Source organism: Argiope bruennichi, chromosome 1 (genome assembly GCF_947563725.1).
Source record: "Argiope bruennichi chromosome 1, qqArgBrue1.1, whole genome shotgun sequence".
In the NCBI taxonomy this organism is placed as follows: Eukaryota; Metazoa; Arthropoda; class Arachnida; order Araneae; family Araneidae; genus Argiope; species Argiope bruennichi.
In genome coordinates, this window is record NC_079151.1 from 126,711,410 (window position 1) to 126,727,061 (window position 15,652).

Sequence of the window (15,652 nt, forward strand, 5' to 3'; positions counted from 1 at the left end):
TACGAAATTTCCGGGGTTCGTTTTTATAGTGGGAGTTATATGGTGTGAAAAACGCTCAATCACCAGGCGGCAGTAGAAAATAAAACAACGACGTTTATTTACAAGAAGACACACAGGACAGCACAAAGACGACAACTATATACAGCACAGAAGACGATTATCTTAGGCCGAGACGTGCAGCATACAACAGCATCATACAACAGACTCCACTGCAGACAGTAGCACACAGCCTAGCTCAGCACTAGCTTCACTCCGTCGCTGCTCCGCTTACCTCTGGAAGGCCAGTTCTTTACCTTCGATTCCGACTACTCTGGTTCACGACTGCCCGGCAGCTGCGGCTGCTTCCTTTTATAGGTCTCAGGAGGCGGGGCTAGAAGCCTCTCAACCAATCAGGAACGTTCGAGGCGTATCTCGGTTCCTACTGGACGGGTCGGGAAAATTCTCCATGTTTTGGGTATAATCTATTTTGGCACCAAAGTCGCCAAATTCGTCGCCAAGTTGCCAAATGGTCGCCAATTTTGTCGCCAAGCTCTGGGATTTCCCATGGAACCAACTATGCTGGGAAGCCGCATCACAGATTCGTAACAATATTTTTATTGAATAGAAAGACACATAGGATAGGGTTAGGTATGGAATATAACATAGGGCAAATGACCTCCACAGCTTTGCTGGCACGTACGCACTCTTTTGTCAAACTTTTCCATGACCATTTTGCATAAATGTGGTGGAATTTCGTTGATGCAGCGTTGAATTTCCTCCTTCAATGCTCGCGTGCTTGTAGGCTTACTGGCATCGATCTTTGACTTCAAATAATCCATAAAAAGAAATCCAGTGGTGTTAAATCACACGATCTAGGGGGCTAGTTCTCAAATTTTCGAAATGCGGCCGCCAGATTTTTCGTTATTTTTGAAATATTGTTCAACAATGAAAACACATTGTTCTATCCTGCAACGCTCTATTTTTACTAACCCTCAACTATCAGCTGTCAGATGAGTTTTTTAATACGGTTGCCAACTCTTTCTTGCACAAATGGTGGCAAATTCAGATCTTGCGTTAATTTTTGAACACCTTTTATATATCGTCATACCATATGCAAGTCACTAATCTGTGAATATTGATTTTCATATAAATAAGTTGTTAGTTTCCTTCTCTGTCTATTATACATTGCAAAATTGTCCATCGAAATTCAGATTACTTAATTGTTGGACAAAAATCTGTATTATACAAAAGAGTTTGATTTCCGAAATTACTTTAAATAATGGTCTTTGATTCTCTGACATTTACAAGTATTTATTTACCATTTCTCGAATTTTTGCATAATTTTAGATAACACAGCATTATTGGATCGCAGAATGAAAGAAACCCGCAGAGCCGGAATTCAGTGGCTGAAGAAGAGATGGTCTCACTCAGCCGGTTGGCAAGAAAACACTCACAGAGCAATCACTGCATTGTTTTTAGCAAGCGAGAAAAATGATAAAAATGTAGAAGAAACACTAATGATAAAACAACTAGAGGTTCAGGCTTTGGTTTATCTCTTGAGGTGAGTATAAGAAAAGAAGTATCCAGAATTTCAGAAATGATTCTTATAGTCTGAGTATTCCTCCCCTCCTCCTACATCTCCCATTTTTGAATTAAAGTTTGTGCATTATTAACTGCGACTTTCGTGTAAAACGGCCATCGATTTCTACTAAGATCTGCTCCGACTGGCAGATGGTAAATTGAAGAAACTGAATGTAAATTGGATTTATATTTTTCTACAGTATTTTCGTTCAAATGAGTTATAAAATCTATACATAAATCAAAAAAATTCAATCTTTGTACATATAATTATTGTACTGCTTTGGCCACTGTTTCATCATATTAAGGGACTTTAATTTGGATGAAAACCAATGTGTTTTAAGCTGAACCTCTTTATTAGGTGTTTCGTGTGCCCACTAGTATTCAGATACAGCTAACGCTCACTCTTTTTTTTTAATATTTTTTTTCTTTTTATAGATGGAAGTATAATGAGTTTTCCATATAGATGATGTAATAATTCCCCCGGTATTGAAATATGCAATATTTCACAATATACTTAAATATACAACTACCCACATAAAAGTTTACAAATATATAAATAATTACTTTCAAATGAATAATATATTCTAAACTAGTATGATATATAATTCTACCACATGGCAATTTAATTTAGTGGTTATCTTTTATTCATCAAAAAAGACAATCTTAGAAATCGAACGCGTGAAAATGTCCATGGAAGTTTTCACTTTAAGTACTTTGATTTCATCATCATTTCCACAGATAACTTCTAAAATTCTTATCATTGCCCAGTTATTGAGAAGTAAGTAACTTTCTTCTATTAGCACTTAACATCCTACAATAACATTATCTTTTTGAAATTGCCACTTATTTCTTTGTTTTTAATGTTTAAGATAATAATTTTCCCAATACTTCCAACTAGTTTGTACACACTTGGTTGTACATTGCCACTGAGGAAACATATTACCTGAAATAACTAAAATCTCGTTTCTGGTATTAGACAGATAGGGCGACCAGTTGAAAAGTGTCTTGGGGTTGAAACTTCATATTCTTTAATATTATCTATCAATAGAAATAACGAGCATGAATTAAGTATAATATTCAATTTATAAAATTATGGCTTCAAATTTTTCAATAATTATTTTGTCTATTATCAAAAGTTCTGTGGGATGGCTTTTAAATGATTTCACATATGCCTCTCACAAACCATTGAAATTATGAGAGAGAGAGAGAGAGAGAGAGAGAGAGAAGGGATAAATTTTCACTGGATGGCTTCTGAAGCAAAATAATTCGCTGAAGTTTCGTTTTTGTTGCTAATTAATTTTCCAAAACAGTTTAATTTTCAAACTGCATCGTTAAAGTTAAATGTGTGATCGGGCATTAAAATTAAAATTCAGGCATTTAAAATTTTCAGAGTTGCAATAAAATGTTCATTTATTAAATCTATTATTGTCTCAATTAATATATTTAGAGGCCAAGCATACAAAAATTGCTACATAAATCTTTAAAAATACCTTCTAAAAATCCTTTTTCTTGATTTTTAAATTTTATTGGAAAAGGCCGCAAAAATTCACCCCAGAGTTTAAAAACGGTGCGTTTGGAAGCACCTACTTTGATGGTATATTTCCCATTATTTTATCACTCCAGTAGATCTTAATCTAGAGCATCCAGTACATTCGTATACTGATTTTCTTCCAATATTCTTGCTATTAATGAGTAATATTGCATTCCGATTTGATCATGTGTAACGATGCGCTGAAACTTCTTATGTACAGGTTAAAAATGCAATTTATAAATTTAAGTTTACTCGACTAGATTGCGTGATTTTTGACTTTAAATGGTAAAACAGAATTATGAAGTCATCCGCCAACTCTGAGTAATGAATTTTCATCTAAAAAATGATCAATGGTGACACTCGAGCTAAAAACTCAGTACTTTTTTTAAACCCATCTGCAGTTAAATACTTACTGTCATACTGTTACAAGATTCCCTAACTTTGATGTTATTTATAAAAATTCTTAAAAGTAAAGCTAAAAATTCAAATTAGTTTTAAAATATTATCTATAAGTTTAAAAATTTCATCATAAAATTTTGAATGGTTGTTAGTAATTCAAAAATTCGCAGCACATTTTAATTCCTCAATATAAGCAGGATCTGAAAGAATTCCATAGTTCTTTTATTCATCAATTTGTAAATCAAGATACACATTTCGTTCTTCAAAAGTTCATCTGCAATGCAACTTCTATACATTAATTTTTCAGGATTGTCCTTGGAACTTACATGACTCTTGTACATGCCTTTTGAAAGTGTTTGAATCTCCGTCAACCTATTGCTGGCAAATCTTTTGAGCTTATGAAGTTCATCTTGTTCCACATCAAAGCAATTATTGAGTCTATCTGCAACCAAATTTTATGAGTGATTAATTGTAGAATTGGCACAACTTATTAAACTAATCTCGAAAATAGCAAAGCTTTAGTTCTCTTCCTCCCGGAAATGATTAATCTTTTTAAAGGAGCCACTCTGGACTTGCAGCATAATAGCCTAGTTTGAAACAGTTCGGAATCGTTGAAGCATTGTATGTAAACAAGTGCAGTATGACACGTTTATCTCAATAGGTAACATGAGAAACTGAAGAACACTGTTCTTCCAGTCATCTATAAAACAACCATAACATCAACTGCTTCTCTGCAAATCATTTTAAAAGAAAATCAATATCTGTCTGAAACGTTCCACCAACCATTATTACCACCGAAATCTTTAATGCTCAACTCCTCAGCAATTTCTATGACTTTTTCTTTGAAAATCACGGCAGAAATTGGTATATTTTGTGCTCTAGCATGTTTTAGCCATCGAACTAAAACCTCCTCGATCTCGCCAAACTTCGATGTCCCCCCATTCTTTTTTTTATCCTTGCAGTCAGTTTCTTTAATGACTTGTTCCGATGAAAGAATATCAATTAAATATAGTCCTTTGGGAAAGTTGTTTTCAAAAAATGCAATTAAGTTTTTTTTTTTCCTTTAAAAGCTAAAGCTATGAATTTTCGTTTCACTGGCTTGTTAAAAGCATAATCGAACCACAAAATTGCAAGAGAAAAAATAGCCCTTGAAGCGGGGTTTATTCGCTATGAAATGAAGTCAAACTCAGGAGGATTCAAGAAAAACGTTTATACTCGAGAGAATCCCAGCGAGAAATGAGCTTTGAACTATTAGTAGCAAGAAGTATGGTGTACGCACATAGAGAAATTCTAGATCCATAAAATGTTTGTTGTACGGTAAGGAATATTTAATAACTATAGGGACCTACAGGTGTTTTGCTGATGTGACAAACGTGATTGAAAATTCCCTGTAAAAGAACTTTCTTAAAGTGAAGCGGCAAAGCTGACAAGATAAACACGATGGCATGCAAAATGGAGAAGAAAGATGCTTTTAGCTGTTTTTGAGATTGACGTGTTATCAGGAGTAGAATTAAATTTAGCGATGGGTAAAAGAGGGTTATTTTGCATTATTGTGTATGAGACCTTATCCGGACCAAAGGGGAAGGACGGCTTCAACGGGGTGACGACTTATTGAGGTTTTTCTGTTGTCACCGGATGTATTATTCTGGGATTATGTTTTATTTTGGAATTCGAGATTTGTTGTTGTTTTTTATCATAAATGCAAGGAAAAAAGGTTTTTTTTTTTTGTTGTTGTTATCTTTAAATGTGTATGCCTTCAAAATTTAAGTTCATGTAAATGTAAATATACCAACTCTAATACTAAATATACTAAATGTAAATATACTAATGTAAATATATTAAATATGCAAACTGACTAACTTGAGTCATTGGATATCTTTCTCGAGACGTAACATAGTTGCTCAAGATGAATAAAAAGAATTTTTGTCTGGGGTTTTTATTTATTTATTTGAAGGGGAGGAAGGCCAGGAGTAACAGTGTGCCCTCTCATTTTTTTTATAAGTTTTCTTTATAATCTTCATATGTTGTATAATGCAAAAATTTTAAGTATTAGAAAAACAATTTTATGCCATCGTTTTCATCAAGACAGTGGTTTCAGTTTCGTCTTGACAATGTGCATATTTTCTCCTAGATTTCTCCTCCATTTATAAAACAGAAAACAGTTGCTTTTTTTTTTATCTTCAATCCATCATAATATTGTTAGTGTTGAAAATTAACAAGTAATAAGCATTTTGTAGAAGAAACAAATCATTAAAGTGTTTTTTCAATCTTCTTTCTTTATAGAAAAGAAACAGATCCATTGACAGCAAATCAGTTGAGTATGTTCGTCAATGCTCTAACTGTGTCGTGCCAGAACCCGTATAAATTTTATGCCAATGATTTAGTGAAACTGTTGAAAGACCAAACAGAAGTTTCATCCCTGATCGCCCGTCCTGGAGCGTATCTAACGCTCTGTAACGCGGGTGAAACTTTACCAGTCAATGCCACCCACGATCTCGGTAACCTGTTGAAGTCTGATTCAGCATATTCTTTTTTTCTTGGTAAGTTTCATCTAAAACTGTAACTGTCGGCCATAGAAGTTGTATTTCTTTATTACTTGAAACTGTAACTGATACATGGTAATAATTATCACTATTATTGATAAATAAAGTAAAACAGAATAGATGAATTTGCACACGTTTTCCTGTAGAAATGCTGTCCTTAATTATTCATTGACTAATGCTTAATAGCACACAAAGAAACGACCAGTTACCCAGAAACAGTGTGGGTACACGCATAATATTTGGGACAATTATATTATGCCGGATAGGAAAATAAAGTATTACAATTATAATTCATAAATACTGACAATTAGTTACAGCCATTGACAACATATAATTACATTCGCTTTTATAATCAATTTTCGTGGCTCCAGGAGTGATAGTTTAGGTTTAGATTTAGATTTCTGGCGCAAGATCCTGTTGCAGAATATGCTGCGCCGAAGCAACTTAAAATTTTCACAGCAAGATAAAAAGTAGTTTATCGTTACGAGAAGTGCAACTGACAGTGTTCAAACTAGTCAAAAGTTAAGGAAAGAAGGTATTAAAACTGCAAGTTAAATTTCATGGATGATACCAACATCTTTAAAGTACGAAAAAACGTTTGGATGATGCGACTCACCCAATAAAAAATCTAAGGTAAAATTGTTGGACTTAAAATGCTTCCAACGAAGATCGGTAAAACTTGCGCATTCTATTAAAATGTGTCGGATTGTTAAAATATCTCCACAATTAAAACATACTGGCGGTGGCTCGGCAAAAAGTAAAAATCTATGTGTTGGTGTGATAGTAGTCGGAGGGGGAGATATAAGTGCCTCGGGTGCCAATCTCTTGGCGCGCTATCAGATAAACAATTAGTACATTATTATCAATATTTTTAATGAAATATCATGGGGGAGGGCAAAAATGTAGTGCCATGCCGTGAGAACTTTTTATATTTTGAATCATTGACGATGACTAAGACTGAAAAAAAATTATAATAAGCCCGGGAGAATGTTACCTTCGCTTCTCCTCTTGCCTTCCTGACAACATTCTCAAATTCGTTCATCTTATTCAAAGGTATCTTCTCGTTTAGTATCTTTTCGCCTTCCGATGTGTCAACCAGTAGATTTGTTTTTTGATATTATGGCTTTTACAATCCCTGCCTCATTCTTATTTCATCTTAATACGTTTCCATAAAATGAACGATGCAATTGCTAAATATTAAATTAGAATAAGTACCAATGTGACTAGATGACACATGTTACTCTGAATTATTTTTTTAGTTTTTAAGAGAATATCCAAGTTTTACTCCGAATCTGGAATGATTGTCCATATTTAGATTTTAAACAATTAATTAATAATAAAAAAAAAATAAAAGGTTGATTATATTCAGCTAAGGCTGATTGTAATTCGAATAGGAGCTGACAGTAATTGAAAGATTTAATTATGATTAATTCTTTAAAAACATTTTGGCTTTAATGTACGCAGAATAAAATGAAAAAAAGCCTGACAATCATTTATTTATTATTAAATAAATTTCAAAAATTAAAACGAAGTACAATTTAACTTATTATTATTTGTCCTAATAATTTCGTTACAACAGAGAAATCAAAATGCCTTTCATAGAATTGACAATAATTTTACATCCAAAATTGCTAAGAATGCTAATCCTTACTTAGGTATGTGACTGCGTTCGGGATGAATTTATTGTAAAACATTCGAAAGTAGTTATACTTTTGAATATTTGCATAAAAAAAATTGAAAAAACATTTATAAAACCAAAATATGCCAGTTAAGTGGCAAAAGATTATTTTAAAAAATTGGAAAAAAAGGGGCTTTATTATTATTATTAGTAGTAGTAGTAGCAGGATTGTTAATATATTATTATTGGTATTGTTAGAATTATTATTATTATTATTGGTTAAAAGGAAATATTAAGGGAAAATTTTCTACATTAGAGGTTTATCAAATGATTTGCTTAAAATTTTACAGATAGTTTAAGAAATGTATTATCTAGTTCTAGAACTAAATAAATAAGCTTTAAGTCTCTGAATTCTTTAAATATTGTGATTCGATTTATAAATTATAAATTTTCAATTTTTTCATTGTGAAAGACAATAAAATATTTCTAAATAAATAGAATATTCACTATCTAGTTCAAGAACAGCAGAGCATATTGAAAAATTATTATACCGAATTTCAACAACAAAAAAATGTGCATTAGGTCTCAATTTATGAGGTTTCCATAAAACAATTCGGTCAAAGATGAAAATAGCATCCAAAGATATAAAATAGCATTAAAACTTATATAAATGTAAATATAAAAATCAGTGTATCTTCCCAAAAAATAGACTAATAAACTAAATTCTAACGATTTTATAAAGAAACCTCTTCTAATATTAAAAATATTAAATTAAAAAAAATTATAATTTCTAAAATAATAATCGACTTTTTAACGTACCTTCAATCACTTGCATTCATCTTCAGAAATAAATATGAAAATAAAAGTTATTTCACAGCCGGTAAATACTGTTTTCAGAATTACTTTAATTAATTCTAAAATAAAGCTAAATCTATCCGGGGAACATTGTTAAAGGCAATTAATACATTCGCAGATATTCAAGCAGTGGCTATCATGGCCCTTTCTTGCTTACAAGTCAATAATGAGAGAATCTTAAACGGGTTTTTTCCACACACCGAGTACCAGGAAGCTCTGACGAAATTGAAGCAGCTTCAGCTCGAAGATGGAAGTTTTGGAACCATCTACACGACAGCAGTTGTCACGCAAGTAAGATAGAAATATATTTTAAATTTTAAAACAACTTCAACTTCAACAAATTTATAAGTACTATCCTGATATTCTTTAATTCTGAAAAAAATATATATATGTTACATCTTTAGAATATTGCCATTTTCTATTTCTTTAATATATAGGATGTTTCTTTTTCAGAAATGTCTTACAAATTTCTTCTTATAATTAAGTAAATAATTTTTTTTGTTCATTTCTTTTTAGGCATTGCTTTCAGCTGGTCAACAAAACAGTACAGACTGGAATTACAATAAAGCAGTGAACCACTTAATTCAACAATTTAACTCCTCAACAATTGATTTCTTAGCCGTGTACTTGATTCTACCAATTTTAAATGGAAAATCCTTGCCACACATTGGAAACACAGACTGTTCAACTATAATGCAACGTAAGTTAAATACTATCAATGAAAATTCGCCATATCTGTTCTATACTACTAATAAAGTAGAATGTTATAAGTTAAGGCGAGGGGAGGGTTTTTATAATCCAGATCATTTGACTTTGAAATACCAAATTTAGCATTTTTTTTTCTTTTTTTTTACGATTTATTCTTTATAATCTTTTAAAGCAGAGAGTAGAAATTTAGCACACAATTAGTAGTAACCTATTAGCACAAAATGCCCAATAACACTGTTAGATATCTCCACGATATTGTCCAGCGTTCAGAAGATCGAATAACATCGTGATGATAACGTACAATTAACCCTTACTTCTGAATAATTGTGCATTAAAACTAGCAATATCTGCATAATTTTTTTATATTTTTGGAAAAAAATTAATTATTACATTAATTATTTAAAGGCGACCCTGTTGCTGAAGCGAAAGACAAGCTTGGTCCCAAAATGCGTGTCCAGTACTCTCTCTACATAGGGGATGAGAAGGACATCGTCCACACCATATCGCTTCGAATTCCGGTAAATATTACAGTTTTCGAGGTCATGCAACTGGCACAAGAAGCAGATTCCAAATACAAGTATGATTATTTTCTATATACTTAGAATGAAAAATTAAACCATATCCCTAGTAGCGCACATATATTGTACAATATTGTATTATATAAAACAATATTCGCAATATTGCATAATATTGAATAATATTAAATAATATCGTACAATGTTGTTCAATATTGTGGGACAGGCTGTGCTACCAGGGATGTGGAACAATTATATCTTTAGTACGAAGTGTCTACTATATTATTGTGGTATCTTCCCGATATTGTTTTGTTAATAATGTTTATTCTGCACAAAAAAAAAAATGTGAAATCTAACATTGTTTGTAACTTATGTTCTTATACATGAGATTGCTATAAAACTTACCATTCTCCGTTCGCAGCCTCTATTTGGCAATAAGACACTCATGTATCATGCTGCTTTTAATATTGTGGTGCCGCTTTATAAGCCAGATAACAGCTACGGGACATGAGTAATTACTTTTGTCTTGTGTTCTTGTTACTCGGCTACACATCCAAACATTGCGAGTTCGGTCCTCGCTATTGCTAATAGCAACAATATTAAACAAATTTTAATCGAAGGGTCATCTTTCAATTGAACTTTTGTATGTGTGTGTATGTTTATCTGTTCACCAGATATCGCACTCGATTTTGCAACACTTGGTGAGGCAAAAATAATTCAAACATTTTACAAGCTATTTAATTCTTGTACTTGCATTTAAAATTTTTAAAACTTTGTTTTCTGTTTGTGCTAACGTTTGGGCCTCATTATTCTTGCAATTTATTTCCAAATGGGTCTCCAAACTAAGCAGGAAATATGATGTAATTTTATCCCGACTACGCATTGGTCACACTCACTTGACACATAGATTTTTACTTTTTGCCGAGCCACCGCCAGTATGTTTTAATTGTGGAAATGTTTTAACAATCCGACACATTTTGATAGAATGCGCAAGTTTTACCGATCTTCGTTGGAAGCATTTTAAGTCCAACAATTTTACCTTAGATTTTTTATTGGGTGAGTCGCATCATCCAAACGTTTTTTCGTACTTTCAAGATGTTGGTATCATCCATGAAATTTAACTTGCAGTTTTAATACCTTCTTTCCTTAACTTTTGACTAGTTTGAACACTGTCAGTTGCACTTCTCGTAACGATAAACTACTTGTTATCTTGCTGTGAAACTTTTAAGTTGCTTCGGCGCAGCATATTCTGCAACAGGATCTTGCGCCAGAAATCTAAACCTAAACCTAAACCAAATGGGCCTCCTTTTATCTTTTGAGGACACAGAAATTTGAAATTTTTTGCCCAATTTTTGTTGCATGGTCATATACTAGGCGTTTCATTATGATTTCAATTGCTTTCATATTTTAATAAATGTATTTTTAAAATTTGCTCTTAGATTCTACCTTTTGTTTGGCGCAATAGGACCAAAATTAGCCTTGCGCCAATAAATATCACAGAATAAACAAATTTCCCAAAATCATGGTTTTATTAAGCAGTGGCTTGTGTACAAGCACTGTGGAACTCCAGCAACAACTGTTTCCGTTGAATAAATACAATCACTACTTTATTTAAGTTTGTATGCGATATCTAAATCCATCTATTCCTTTTACGGCTTTCGATATACTGGCGGAGTGCGGTTGGAATATTCTCTTCGTGAACAGAAAACTTCCAAAAAAGTATAGATTTCTATCGCATGCGTTTGTAAAGATAACACACATACATGAATAACAAAACGCATTCATATCCTCTCCAGCTTATAAACGGAAGATGCTGAAAGATTAGTGCTAATTCCAACCGGGCGCAAGTGCAGTAAGAAAGCGCATTCGTTCCCTTCCATCATTTGCGAAGGGAAGGAAGCATTATCCCAAATATAATACTGTAACGATTCAGCTCAAATGCCCTGAAACTCTGTTGATCACTGTGACGTTCCTTTTTCCCACACTCGATAATTGACATTCCCGTCCAGTTGTATCATTAACGAAACTCCCACAGTGTTAAGTGCCTCCAGATTGCTAGATGGGGGACCCTCCTTTTAAGTACGGTCATCTGGCCAATTAGTGTGAGTCCAGATAAGGAACCACATGCACGTTTTACAGGGGAAAAAATCGTGTCTTCGAAAGGGGAGAGTGTAAAAACCCTCCAGATGTAAATCTTCATTATTTACATTGTGGAGGATTTATCATCAATGGACATTTCCACGGTCGACCGGAGACCATTTAGGTTTGTTCTGAACGGTGATTAGGTATAAGGGAGCCCAAGTCTACCAATGTGGACATAAGTTTGAGATAAAAATAAAACGCGAGAGAAGCTTCGTGTGAATCGGACTTCCGAGTAAAATTCCACCCGAAGGAAATTCGGTAAATTCTGAGAGCTACCCCTGTAATAGCCTGAGACGCCAACAACCTGTTAACTGTTCTTGTGAAGTTGTTTTCTCGAAATTGTTCGAGGAATTATTCTTGTTTAATTTTCGTGTTGTAAATAGCATCATTCATTTAACCTAGATGAGAGAGTTGTTTTTATGTAAATAAAATTGTAAATAAAGAAAATTGTATATAAACGCCACCCATTATTTGATAAGATAGGATCAAGTTATTACAATGCTTCATTAGCTACCAGAAATGCTAGAAGTGTTTAAATGGCTTTTCTTTCGTAGCAAATTTTGTCGCAATTTTGAAAATTCAGAATAAATAAAAATTCAATAATGATTATTGACAAACAAAAGTTAATTTTAAAATGTTATACTATTAAATTAAAACTGTAGAATTTTAAAAAGTAACAACCCAATATATATAGATTTATTTAAACTTTATACACTAAAGACATTTTATTTTTCACCAGCAGTTGAATAAATGTTTATAAACGAGAAATTGAAAAATGAAATAAACGAAAACATTTTATTTTGAAGCTTTATTTGTACTAAGTTTTATTAAAAAATAGATATTTTTTTGTTAAAGCTTATATAAATCAATCAAAAAATTCTGTTATTCATTTACTGCAAATAATCAAACTATTCAAAATAAATTAGAAAAGACAAGATTTAAATTATAGCAAAAGACATTACTGCACAAAGTAGGATAATTTACAGCACCCCCAATGCATGTATCACCACTGATTATGTTCATAAATCATCATTAATTTAGAAAATTATGATGATGAAAATATTGAGTGGAAAATTATTTCAATAAGAGTATCTTTATCAAATAAAATGCTCATACTGTGACTCTATTCTAATTAAATATTGATTACCTGGTTAAGCCATTTGCCAATGTAGAAGTATTTTATTTTTATAAATGAATAGATATTATCACTGATACTGAAATTCATAGATAACAATGTGATGTGAATACAAATAAATAATGTTTATTAAGAGTTTCAAAATGCAGTGAATTCTCATTTTGAGTGCTCTCAAGTTGTGAATTCTTGATGGCAATATACTAGTTTAATATTTTCAGTACATAATTATTAATTAATTTGATCGGATTAAATTTGATTTAAAACTAGTGATACCTACTGTTAATGAATATGAAAAGAAATTGATTTCAATATTTATAATTATGAAGCATAAATTAAAGATTAAAAAAATTAAAACATTTCAGTTTTTAGTAAACTATTAAAATTGTTTATTAATAATTATTTTGATGAGATTTGTTTATTTGTACTTTTAATCACCATATTATACCTCTCCCCTTTTTCTCAGATTTCGGGCAAAGAAATCAGCAGAGAAATTGTACATCTATGATATAAAAGGCATAATCAATGACTTCGAGGATGGAAAATTTTGGTTGTTGTACATTGGAAAAGATACTGAATCTATGACACATACTAATAAAAGTAATATGTCCAACCTTTTCAAATTTTTTTTAATAATAAACAGCACTTATTATATTATTGAAATTTTATAAAAATTAGCTTTGATTCAATATTTTATTATTTTCAAAATACTGTAAAAAACTAATTTGCTAAGTTAAAAAGATACATTTTACTTTTCCTTCTTTTTCTCATCCTAGGTAATTCACATATTTTACATTAAAAACAGAAACATGTCTTTTTTTTTTCTTCTTTTTAAAGTAAAGATTATTTCATATTATATAGCAATGGTAAAAATATTTCATATTTGTAAGGATTATTTTATATTAGTCAGAGAGCTCAGTTTCAGCAACTATCAAAATTAGAAAATATTTTTCTAATAATGCAATTTTTAACAAGCATGTATCATTATTGACTAACCATAAATAAATATTTATTCTAGGTCCCGATACAATCATTTTACAAGATGGAGCTCATATAGTCATGTGGTACAAGAAGGCACATATTTGATCAATTAATGAAAAATATTATGAATTTTTTTGTAACTTTTGTGAGATTAAATAGTATGTGAAACCATGTATAAGTAATTTAATTCATAGGAATTAAATAAAATGATAAATCATATAGTTGTCAAAAGTTATCTTAATATGAACCATGCTTTTATATTAAGAAATGATTATGTTATAACAGATTTTTTTCTTCAAAAATTTGAAAATCGATTTATTTTTATTTTTTAGAGTCTATTCTGTTTTATATTCAAGAGAAAAATAATGAGTTTAAAAGTATCTTTATGACATATAAAATAAAATTATGAAATAAAATTGGGAGTTACTGCTAGTTACTTAATAATCTGTTTGATTTCCCCAAACTCTTTTTTATTTGTTCCAAACATATTTAGATAGCCATTTAGTAACAACAACATTCTTTAAAAGTAATGAAATTAAAAGACAGTAATTCACAGCTGAGAAAAAGAAGTCAGAGAAAAGGCTTCAACTCTTTAAGCTAATAACTAATATAACTTTGAGAAAATGTAACTATTAAAAATAACTAAAAATATATGTATTTAAAACAAGCTCATCGTCAACATAAAATACTCATTAAAAAAAACCATCAAGTTTTGTCATATACTGTGTAAAAATTGAAGAATTGATACTATTATATTTTAAATTCTTTCACATATTTAAAAAAATTTATGTCTGTGTCATACAAATAATTACCTAACACTTTAAATCTATTTTCTACACATTAAAGGATAAGCAACTGTCAAGTAATTTTGTTATGTAAATTTTATAGAGAAGCATAAAATATTATGTATGCATAGATGAATCCAAGAAAAACATTTTACTAATTGAACTTTCCCACTAAGGGGTTGAGAAAAAATTTCATTTTTTAAATAATTTCTATTACTGATCTACATAGAAGCCAAAGTTCTTTCACACAATCATATCCCTCATTTAATTCAATTTTGTAATTGGAGATATATGACAATTACCTTCATTCAAAAATTTTTCATATCTTCTTTGATATTTGCAGCCATTTTGTATAATAAGTATGCATTTATTGTTGCCATTCTAAGAAATGGAAAACATTCTTTGAAAATTCTTTTAATTTTTGCAATCTATTTCCTATAGGCTCTTCAAATGACCCATTAGACTCATACTTTTATTACAATCAATACCATTCTGGGGTACTGAACTTCGATTATTTCCTTTTTCCACCCCTTTTTGTATTATCACAACAGTATCTGTGCAGTCGGCCAAACATGGTAGTAAGGACACTCATCTTTTATCTCTCCATTTTAGATATATACATAGTCATTACTAACAGCCCAATTGAATTCTTCAATGTTTTGACCTTTATCATCTGTTAATTTGGAAGATTTTTTTTTTCTCAATGTTCTAATTATCCCATAAGAAAATATTTTCTGCATTTCTAAAAATTAAAATACATTGTTGGAGGAAAAATAACCATTTATATATAACAGATAATTTTTGCCTCAAATAAGTTGCGAGAGATTTTGCACAACTCTTTAACCTAAATTCTTTTCAGCTTCCTTTGTTTCTCCAGAGTAGA

At 31.2% G+C, this 15,652-nt stretch overlaps 1 protein-coding gene across 1 annotated transcript in view; it reads left to right on the plus strand.

Annotated features, from left to right (window-relative positions):
• Nucleotides 1-14,156, plus strand: part of LOC129980284 (uncharacterized protein CG3556-like) — a 31,388-nt gene extending 17,232 nt beyond the window's left edge. The window contains exons 5-11 of the mRNA XM_056090786.1: nucleotides 1,327-1,540; nucleotides 5,774-6,030; nucleotides 8,625-8,797; nucleotides 9,023-9,206; nucleotides 9,620-9,791; nucleotides 13,470-13,603; nucleotides 14,022-14,156. Of these exons, the coding sequence (XP_055946761.1) occupies nucleotides 1,327-1,540; nucleotides 5,774-6,030; nucleotides 8,625-8,797; nucleotides 9,023-9,206; nucleotides 9,620-9,791; nucleotides 13,470-13,603; nucleotides 14,022-14,089 (1,202 nt within the window). The 3' untranslated portion in view covers nucleotides 14,090-14,156. The remainder of the gene's footprint in view (nucleotides 1-1,326; nucleotides 1,541-5,773; nucleotides 6,031-8,624; nucleotides 8,798-9,022; nucleotides 9,207-9,619; nucleotides 9,792-13,469; nucleotides 13,604-14,021) is intronic.
• The last annotated feature ends 1,496 nt before the right edge of the window (nucleotides 14,157-15,652 follow it).